The 11166-nt window shown below is 45.5% G+C and overlaps 1 protein-coding gene across 1 annotated transcript; it reads right to left on the bottom strand.

Annotated features, from left to right (window-relative positions):
- Positions 1-2477: 2477 nt before the first annotated feature.
- On the bottom strand, positions 2478-8250 carry LOC130573141 (elastase-1-like). The gene is made up of 8 exons (XM_057365373.1): positions 8217-8250; positions 7057-7160; positions 6775-6884; positions 5447-5578; positions 4674-4810; positions 4408-4553; positions 3262-3411; positions 2478-2504 (listed from the first exon to the last, which is right to left on the bottom strand). Exons 1-8 carry the CDS (start codon positions 8248-8250, stop codon positions 2478-2480), a joined length of 840 nt encoding a protein of 279 aa, XP_057221356.1.
- Positions 8251-11166: the final 2916 nt, after the last annotated feature.

Here is an 11166-nt window from a genome sequence, read left to right as displayed (position 1 = left end):
AGCCTGGATTTCACGGCAGCTTGCCAGAGGTTTCAAGCACCTGCTGCCCTGTGCAAAGCTGGGGGCAGAAGCAGCGACAGCCTGTCACTGCTGTCACATCAGGGGACAATCAGGGCAGGGCTGTGGTGGTTTGGGTTGTGGCAAGGCACGTGCATGCTTGCTAAATTCCTGGCGTGGTCCCAAAAATATCCCAAATAATTCTCAAAAATATCCCAAATAATTCTCAAAAATATCCCAAATAATTCCCCCAAATATCCCAAATAATTCCCAACTCTGCTCAGCCCTGGCCAGGAATGGAGGCTGATGAGAAATTGGGACCCCCTGGGACATCCCCAAATCCCCCCATGCACCAGGCACACAGGGTCAGACTCCCACCCCAGGCATCAGGTGCAGCAATTCTTCACTTCTCAGCATCTGAGCAATTTCTAGGAATAGTTTGACAGGCTCCCTTTAAAAACTATCTTTTCTCAAAGCCTTTGACCTGCATCTTTTTAACTCCTTCTGAAACTTAAAAGAAAAACTGGAATAGAGTCAGGCCAAGGTTTCAGGTGCCGGTGTGCTCCTGAAATGTGGCTGTTCACTGCTCTTGGAGTGGACATTGMAGGGACAGAGCAGAGCCAGGGTCTCACAGAAATGTCCCTGTCCATGGAACAGGGCTTGGAACCAGATGATAACTTTAGATCCCCTCCAACCCAGCCTATTCTGTGATTCTGTGATCTATGAGGTAGCAGCACAAGTCACACATGCTGTCTTAAAAGGAGCAAGAACCATTTTACCCCATTAAGGGGTAAAAAAGCTGAGATTCAGGGGGTTTTAAACTTTCCAGAAGAGRAGAACTGCTGAGCACCCAGGAAACGCTGCCAAGTGTAGCCTAATAAAGTTGAGAGCCAAAAATGCAGGCAGGACTTTGCTCCCTCACCAGCCTTACGAAAATGCCCCTGGTTTCATTTTTGTTTGCCATAAGGAAGCTTTAACCATTTGCAGAGCGGAGCTCTGGGAAACAGAGGTGAAAAAGGCAAAAAGCAGCTCCTGTGTGCCACTGCTTATCTGTGGGTCTGAAAGCAAAKACGGAGGGCAGAGTGCAAGGCTGAGACATGCCATGTTATCAGTCTTGGCCCAAAAACTCCTCTAGTAGTCGGTGATAACCCTGTGGGACATTCCCTCGGTTGGCCAATGCCCTCTAGTGGCTCTCGGAGAGGAGAAATGTGCATTTCCCGAAGAGGAATTTTTATTTTTCTAAATTAGGGCTATGTCTTAGGTGTGTGCAGRTTACAGGAGAGATGGGATATAGGTGCTCAAAAATTATTGAAGAGCTGCTCAATCRAAATCCTTCGTCCATAAATGTGCAGCTCACGAGCAAAAAAGGGAGAGGGAAGATTGGCTGTTTTCCAATAAGATGGTTTTGTAGTTCATAGAATCATAAAATAAATAGTTTGGGTTGGAAGAGACCTTAAAGGTCACCTCATTCCAACCTCTGCCATGGGCAGGGACACCTTCCACTATCCCAGGTTGCTCCAAGCCCTGTCCAACCTGGCCTTGGACACTTCCAGGGATGTGGAAGGGATGGTTTGAAGYTGATCAGAAGATAAATCTTGCTTTTTTGTGCACATGCATCTCCCCCTCTTCCTTCTTCCCTCCCTTTACCAGCCCTGCTGTGTGTCTGATAGGGAGTGGTTAATATTTAGAAATATTTAGAAATCTTATTCACTGCAGACAGGCTTGCCCAGCTGTAGAGTAAGGGCCCCTGCACACCCAACAGCACAGGGGATTGTTTTACGTGGAATTTATTCGTTCCTGCCTAGAAAAGCACCCTCCAGAAATGCCCTTTTCTGTGCTCCCCACCTTAAAAAATCATTTAAAAAAAAAAACAAAAAAACAGCCTGTACAGAGTGAATTTAAGCATAAGTTGGATAGACTGTGCTTTCTGTAGGTTGAGTTTGCCAGTACACTTGAGGCAAATGCTCTCTCTGTGAGCAGAGATGGATTGAACCTGTTTGTCTGGGAATATGAAGAGAACTCAGTTCTGCAAGCAAAACCTCTRCTGGCTGCTGTGAGAACAGATCAGGACAGGAACGTTTGTGCTTGTKCCCAGCAGCATCACACATGGCTCTGCTCCCATCCCTGGAAGCACCAAACTGACCACYTCTGCCTCTGCTGGGGTTATCCCCAAGGAGCCCCTCAATGAGAAAAACCATTTCCTGCAGGTTTGGTGCCAAAATGACAGCCTTGCCCAGGKTAAGGGCACTGTCACAGACTGGGGYATTCCCTGAGCCTCCTTCCCTGCTGACAGGGCCTGAGCTTAAGGCTGAGCAAACACATCAGCACATCACTGCCTGTACTCACTGGGACTTTATTACACCAATATTGGCCAAATCTTGCTGCTCATAGCCCGGAGAGGTGCAGAAAGGATGAGAGGAGGGTTAATAAGCACGATACTTCATTCCATTTCATATATTCATGCACCAGTCACTCCTTCTCTAGAAACCTCCATTATTCTCCATGGTCTGGAAAGCAAAAAAGAGATTAATTCAGTAGAGAGGCAGAATAAAGCAAGTCTCCACCCCAGGGAATGCTCTGGAGAAGAGCTTGTTCCCWGCTGGGCCAGGGCACTGCTCTGACAACCTGCTCCCACCCAAAAAGGTTCATGGATCTCCTTCTACCCCACACTGATTTAAAATACCTCTCCCTGCCTTTCTTTCCAGAAGGACCCACAACTTACAGAGGCATTTCCACCAAGCCATCCCCTGTGCCTGGGAAAAGGCTGCTCTTTGTGCCTGTTATTATTTCTAGGAGCAAAGAGCTCTCTGTTCATCCCYAAATGTAAAGCTGAGGGTGGACAGTGCAGCACTGCAGGACTTGCATTCGTAGAGACRTTTCATGTTTGCTGCATTTCCCATCCAGTTAATTCCTTCCCTGGTTTCCTGCAGCAAGGTTTTGTCTGGGTGAATGGTGATGATAATTTTTTGGACACARAGCCCAGCTCCTGCCTGGCTTGAATTTTGTCTGTGGCCCTCAGAAGAGCATTTCAGCTCTGAGGCAGCAGCTTACAGCTGCACACAATTGTTTGCCTACATCAAAAGTAGCATCAAATATCTTGATTTTAGACCTCCCCCTATACCCCCATTCCACTCTTAATGGTTTAATAAACAAAAAACTCCTCTGAATGAAAAATGGATGAAAAATAAATCAAAAATTGCCCTGGGAATGCCTCGGTTCAGGGGGAGATGCACCAGGTCACCTCCCAGGCACAAAGGAACTTACGCTGTAGATCCAGTCCACGTAGGCTGACACTCGAGTGAACACTGTGGGCTTCTGGTAGGTGTTACAGTAGGGAACCAAACCAAAACTCACAATGCCATGGAYCTCCCAGTGACCATCCCTGTAGCAGTTGAGAGGGCCCCCAGAGTCCCCCTGGATGGGAGGAGAGAAAGGAAATATTCAGCCAAATTATCTGAGCAATGACTGGCTTGGATTAAGGACTACTAGAGAGTTAGAATGTATGAGAAGATAAAGGCTCTTCCTTGGCTCAAAACCTGGTTTGTAACAAGGTTTTGACATAATTAAAACACACAAAAAATACACTCAATATCCACAGATCTACAATTATCCTATACCTGTAACTCTACTATGTATAATTGTACATTTTATTTCTATATGTTTCTATATTAYATTCYTGTRTTTACATAATCAYACATTATGTATTTGTCCACAATTTCTGTCAAAAATTTTTTAAGGGCTCTTTATGGTTGCTTTTATCAGAAGTCACCCCTGCAGTGAAGGGAGCAGAGGCAGAGGTAACAAATATTCCCTGACTTCAGGTGCCAAACCTCCTTGCCTTGATGCTRAGGCCACTTGGAGCCCCTGGGATAATGGGAACCTCACAACATCTTCYTTTTCTACCTAACCTGGACCAGAGGGAGCAGCTGGACGTAGCCAAAACCTCAGGAGTAATTTCAGCTGTAAACAGAGTGTCTGGGAAGGGAAGGGTGGCAAGCAGAGGGTAGCACTGCCTATGACAGCACCATTGGAGGAGTGGGCAAACCTCCCTGCAGTTTCACCCTTGGGGTCAGGGCAGAGGTGACCACCAAGGTTTCACCCTCGTCCCCAGGATCTGATCCTTGGGACATGCTGCTGGAAGACAGGGCCAATCTGCTCTCCAAAATCAGAAGGGAGAGGTGCACCGTGAGGATCTGCAGGTTTTTCTCTCTGCTCACTGATCTCTGGAGGAAGGTGAGGAAGGCCTGGTTCAGAAGATATTCAGCAGAAAGCAGCAAAGGGGCAGGACTTTTACAAGAGCTATTGCAGGTGAAGAAATGGGAAAATCAGAACTGAAGACACAGCAAAGGGAGAGAAGAAGGAAAATGAAAGAGGGCGGCTTGAAAACYCTCCAATGATAGGAGCTCTTACACTGCATCCTGCCCTCACGCCATCTCCACCTGCACASAGCATGCTGTCCTTGGCCTGGGATCCCCACCAGTCCTCCTGGGAGCAGATCTCGTGGTCCACCACYGGCAGCATCACCTCCTGCAGCCTGTCCGCAGTGCCACTGCCCGCTGCATGGACAGGTGACATGAGAAAGGGTGACACCTGGGCCTGGCAGCTCCAGGGGGGGAACAAGGAAGCTTTAGTCCTGTAATGGTCCCTCTGGACACTCCTCCTTGCCCCTTACTCACCACTGACCACTCCCCAGCCCGTGATATAGCAGGGGTAGTCATTGGGCAAAATGTTTCCCTTGGGTGGGAGCGCTCCCAGCTCTACGAAGCCGTTGGCGCTGGCAGGAGACTCGAGGCGCAGCAGGGCGATGTCATAGCTGGAACGGGGCACAGGGGAGAGATTCCTTACTGGAAATCCTTGGATGAGGCAGAAATCAGACACCCTCACACCCATTTTGTCACTCACACAGATCTYCAGTCTCTGTGAGATGATAGACAAGCTCTTTGCAAACATCATTAATTATTCCTTAGAGCTGTCACAAGTGTCAGGAAAATCAGAGCAATTAAGAGAGAAGAGGCCATGGTATGGACTGATAAAAGGATAAATAATGCCCCCCCAAAGTCTCCTACAGTTTTGGAGTGAGTTTTGGTGGGCTCTGGGTTGACAGACATGTCTCTGAGAGGGGTTTGACACAGTTCTTCAGCATTTTCTTATTGGTTTTCTTTTGTCACATGCTCACAGTACCGTGACTGCAGGCAAGCCTGCTGATGTTCTCTGCATCCTGGATCCGTTTTTTTCCAAGATGGGGAAAACAGCCCTGTCTTTTCACCATCTTGGGCAAAACAGGACTGAGGTCATCCCTGAGGACGCCAAGGAACCATTTGGGAAACCTCCCCTCACAATCTTCCAGTGTTCCCACAAACCCAGCCTCACAGAGTGTTGGGCTGAACACGCACATAAACATCAGTGGGACAGGATCATCCAAACATCTGATGGCATTAAAAACAATTACCCATTGGCAATGTCGCTGGGATTCCAGCTGTCATGGATGAAGATTGAATCCACACCAAGGTGGTACTCGGTGCCATCCACCTCCAGGAGGTTGTGCTCACCCAGAGCCACACGGTAGGATGCTCCCGGGGGGCTGGAAATTAATCACAGGGTAATTAATGAATAAATTACTTCCCACTGAATGCTTTACAGTGCAGTCCYTGCACCACCCAGACCTTCCGCCAGTGTCATCGCTGCCAAAGCACATTCCAGCAGAGGATTTTTGATAGATTGTAGCCAAATTCACTGTGAGTGAATGTGGAGAAGGGCAAGGAAGATGGTGAAGGAGCACAAATCYGATGAGGAGTGGCTGAGGGAGCTGGGGGTGTTCAGCCTGGAAAAAAGGAGGCTCAAAGGGGACCTTGTGGGTCTCTGCGACCACCTGAGAAGAGGGTTCTAGGAGGGTGGGAGCTGGTTTCCTCTCCCAGGTAAGAAGTACAGAATGAGAGGGAACCACCRGTGAATATTGGGAAAAATTTCTTCACTGAAAGGTTRGTCAGACATTRGATGAGGCTGCCCAGRGCAGTGGTGGAATCACCATCCCTGGAGGGATTTAAAAGAGGTGCAGATGTGGCATATGGGGGTTTAATGGTGGGGTTGGCAGTAGTGGACTGGRATCTACATTAACACTGTTGGACAGTGTTAATGACTGGACTCAGTGATTTTAAAGATTGTTTCTAACCTAAATTATGTTTCTAAGTGGTCTTATGAATCAGGCACTGGCTGCAGTTTGCTGRTAGAGAAACTGAAGGTTCAGCATCAGCCACTGAAATGCTGTGCTTGGTCTYGAACAGGAAGGTTCATTTTGCATTTCTGCACTTTTCTGGAGCAGAGTGTGAAGGACCAGCTTGTTGCCTTTTACTGGCAGTACAATCACCAAAGGAGGAGCAGCAAAAGGGGGTCTTGGCTTGCTGGTGTCCCATGGAGTAATTGAGGGGGTGCATGAGGGGGTACACTTTGTACAGCCCCMTTTTTATTCCATCTTTCCTTCTCTGTGCGGCTCTCTCGGGACGCAAACCCATGAGGAATGCTCACACGAATGCAAATGCAYCTCCTCTTATGCAAATCAGCAATCAGCTTGATTTCCACTCCCAGGAAGTCAGCGATTAATATGTAAAATCGAGGCTAAAGCAGAGTTTTCCAGCTGCCCTGATTGAGAGAGCAGGGAGATGTCCAGCTGTGCAAGGCAGGGCACCAGTGGGGAGCTCTGAGGAGGAGAAGGGTCTGGCTCCCATCTGCAGCAGGAACGAGGAGCAGAGCAGGAGTTTGAGCACATTTTATCCTACTCACACRCTGAGGCAGTGGGCTGCAGTCATGACCCATTTGCTGCTGATGAGRGTTCCACCACAAATGTGGGCGTAGTACCCCGGGTCATTGGGGTAGGAGATCTGAAGGGATACCTGGATCAGAAAACAACATATTTTACACCCAAGCCRTGCCATGCCTCTGCAGAAATGGTGTGTGTGGCTCTGGACAGTGGAAGCTGTTATTTTCTCACTGTTTTGGGTTGTTGTTTTTTTTTTTCTTATTTAAGGCTTATTTTTTTTTTCAAGTAAAATACACCAGCAGTACCTGCCACTTCCAGCTGTTTGGCTTGGCTTCGTGGCCTCCAATGACTCGCTCTGCCAGCACATCCTTCTGAAGAGCATCCCTCAAGGGAGTCCCAGAGATCACCCCTAACACAAAAAAAAAGGAAGGAGAACATTTTGTCATGAGGATTCCTAAACAGAAATTATCAGCATGGTGGAAAATATACCAAATTAAAGATTTTTATGTAACTTTAGTCAGATTTTGTTTGCCTTTGCGCTGGGGGAAGGGCGCTAAAGTTTCTTTGCAGGGCATTGTTCCACCAGGTGTGGCCTGAGGAGGTTACATCTCACCAGAGCACAAAGGGAGAAGGACAAATTATAACAACATCAACGATCATCAATGGTTGTTAACAAAACATCAGCCCCAAACTCATCCCTGGCATGGCCGGACACATCTGGGCTGGGAAAAATAAAGAGATAAAAAGCAGGACCTGATCAGCATCAGAGGAGAGGAAATCCAGATCCAATAGGAACCCAGATCCTGAGAACTGCACAAGGTGAACCAATGAACATTAAACCAATAAAGYTCTGTGGGTTTTGACTGTATAAAGTTTGGGGGGAAACCTCATAAAATCCATGTGTCCTGGAATGATTTTCTCTGCACACCTGGGCTATGTGTGGATGAAATTRTTTCTGTGGCACATCCTGGCCAGGACAACATCCCAGCCAGAAAATAAAGCAATGGCTTGACTWTCTAACATTAAAATGTTGTTGGAGAGTTTTTGTTTTCCCCRCAGTTTCAGTGACAGGCMCAGCCAGCAAGGTCTGGAAGATGGAGAGGTCGAGGCTCACACATGGTGACACTGTGATCACTCAGTCCTGGAGGCTTCTTCAAGCCCCCATGAGTGAAAAAGAGCATGAACAGACTCCAAGATACAAAACTCTTGTATAAAATCTTGTGTACCATACTCCAATCCCACCCTGGTGCACCTACATCCCCTTTATTTTTATTTTTCTGCTCCCTCAGAGAACTCCAGATTTTTCTCGCTGAGAAAAATGCTCCTGCTATACAGGAAAACCCTTCCACATTTGRTTTCGCCCCAGCACAGAAACTGCAGTGAGAAAAAATTGATATGCTCTAATCTGCACCACTCAGAGGCTGAGAAATTCACCCTTCCCCAGCTCAWATAAATTGCAACTTACCCAGGCAACCAAGAAGAACCAGGAACTGAATCATCTTTAGTGAAGTGGTGGCATTTTTTCTCCAGAAAATGTCTTTTTATACTAAAATATCTGCTAAGAAGCTGTGTTCTAAATTTGGGATCAATACAGCTTATCTATACCCATAACTCATTAAACTGATCAAAAATGTTCTCTGTGTGGAAAAAACCCAACTGCTGGGTGTAGAGCCCAAGGTTACACAAACACCTCCACACTGTATGGTTCTCACGAGGCAGAAAAATCCTGAGAAATTTGGAGTTCTCTCAGATCAAGGYAAAAACAACCCAGGGCAGACCCAGGCTTGAGAGGCCAACACTTGAGACTAACAATTGTGGATGCATATATTGTATTATTTCCTTGTAATACAAGGTTTATTTGTCAGTCCAGCTTTCTGCTACTCTGTGTAATGTGAACTGATCTTCATCGAATAGATAAACAAAACCACGGCTTTTTTTATATCCCCACTAAATGCAGTTCCCTATATTTTGTACTTATGGAACATCATGATTTATAGAGTGTAGTTTTTAAAGGATCAATATGGAAGCATAGCAGATGCATAAATTCTTCAGTTAAATAAAAATAAACTTTAAAAAGCTATTAAAGGGATAAAAATAAAAATAAAAATATAGATATCGATATCTACATACAAATATAGATATAAATATATAAATATATTAATATATAAAATATAAATATAAATATAAATATAAATATAAATATAAATATAAATATAAATATAAATATATTAAATATAAATATATTAAATATAAAATTAAATATAAAATTAAATATGTAATTAAATATACAATTAAATATACAATTAAATACAGCCCTGCTTTTTGTGTCTAGAGAGGAAGGAAACAAGAAATGCCTGCAGCTGATGGAAACCCAAAGACTTGTGTCTGTAGTTAGGGAAAATCTCCTTGGGACACACAGACCATCAATGGGTGGGAAGTAAAGCTCACCTTGAACTGCAGTCAGGGAGCAGCTGTCAAGTCAAAAAGGGGACAGGTAAGGGAATGAGGTGGAGAAGACAGCAAGGGTGACCCAGCCAGGTGTGTTAATGGGATCCATCCTCCATGGAATGCACAAGCCAGGACCTTCCCCATACGATCCTAACAATCTTCTTTAACAAATCATTTTTATTTTACCGGGAGCCATAAAAAGTTCATTGAGATATTTCACCACTGAGACCCTCTTTCAGTCACTGAGCACATTTTCCCCCCTTACATCACTTACATTTTTAGTTTTCAGTTAGCTCTGGTGGGAGGTCAGAAAGTGGCCTCCCACCCAAGCRGCCTCTTCCCTCATCTTCACTGCATTCATCATCCCTGTTAGGCCTGGCCAACTCACTCATTTTCTACCACTAATTAATTTTYCCAAAGGTTTTATGTATTCCTTTCATACAGAGCTGTTCAGGAATGCAGTTGTTTGTTCTCCTGTTGGTCACTGTGGCGTTTCTCTTGAGCAGTCGCTTGTCCATAATCTGCCATGCACGAGCTGTCATCACTGTGCCTTTGATGCTGGGCTGGGTTGTAATGCCCAGAGGAGAAATAAATCACACTGGGGATGATGAATTACAGCTGTTCTCAGAATTCCTCCACTCCAGGCATTGTCTCCATGCAGAGCACTGGAGGGATCACTGTGCTTTCCTCTGGGATCCGCAAGGCTCATCAAGTCCAACCCCATCACCACAAAACCAATTCAAGTGGCCCTGTTTGTGTCCATATGGCAAAACCCTTTCACCTCTGGAAGAGAAAGGTCCCATCCATGCTGCCTCTGTGTCCTTATCCATATTGGCTTTGCAAACCATGTGTAAAAGTTGCTATGAGGAGCATGGGCTGGTGCAAACCATGGCTATGACAGAGAGCTTTAACAGTTTTCTGTCCAGACAGTGCAGGGCAGCATCTGAGTTAGTGCTACAGCACTGTYCAGTTAATTGGATCTCTGGAATCAKTCKGTYAATTAGTGATCTAGCCCAGTTTAATTAGTATACAGCCTTTTGTCCATGTTTGCACAGAATCAGAATGAAATATTTTGATGACAGAAGCATTTTSTGGGTGAGCAGAATATTTTAGAGASATGGGAAGCATAAAGAGGGTTGTGAGGGRTGGGATGGATGGTGGGGAAAGATTMCAGGACTGTACAAGCAAAATGAGGATATTTGRGTGGATTCTATGACATCCAGTTGGAGTTACTGAGCACACAGATGATGATAAAGTCAGCTTTCAGGGGAGGCCTCAGAGCACAAACTGAATTCTAGACATACCATATGTATACACTCACTTTAATGGTAAAAATGTTTATCAGATTTAAAGTTGGTCTTGTGAAATACACATGCTGAATCCRTATTTACTGATGTTGCACACGATGATGTTTGCTGGAAAGGGCAATTGTCTGAATAACATCCCTGTTTAGCASACTCTGGGATGTGCACATCCATGARAAATGCTACCCTAAAMATTTATAGGGCAGCTGAGATTCAGAAACGCTGCCTCATAAATTTATGGGGCAGCTGAGGTGCAGGGGGAAGTTCTAAAGCACACAGGAACTCTGCTCTGAGAGTGATTTTTAAACAAGTTTGATGCACAAACTGCTGAAGGCACACAAGAGAATCAGACTCATGAAAGCTACAAGATCAAGGACATTTTCAGTTCACAGGGGATAAGAAGTAAAARGAAAAGGGATAAACAAAACACAGGGACACAAATCTGGCAGACAAGAGATGAACAGGGTGATGATGAGGAGTGAAATGTCCAGACCAGAACTGAGGGGCCATTAAGGAGCTTCAGGCTGAGCTTTAGAGGGAGATAACCTGGATGGTGCTGCCAATAAGAAAGAAAAAAGTGAACTTGATGATTTGGGGTTTTCAAGGGGCCTGTGCWGGATAAGTGGCTGGACTTRATGAACTCAGAGTTCTTTTCCARCCTTG

This window comes from Malurus melanocephalus, unplaced genomic scaffold (genome assembly GCF_030028575.1).
Source record: "Malurus melanocephalus ecotype Western Australia unplaced genomic scaffold, MMel_1.1 scaffold_52, whole genome shotgun sequence".
In the NCBI taxonomy this organism is placed as follows: domain Eukaryota; kingdom Metazoa; phylum Chordata; class Aves; order Passeriformes; family Maluridae; genus Malurus; species Malurus melanocephalus.
The sequence above is the reverse complement of the archived record's forward strand: the minus strand, read 5'-3'. Positions and strand labels throughout refer to the sequence as shown.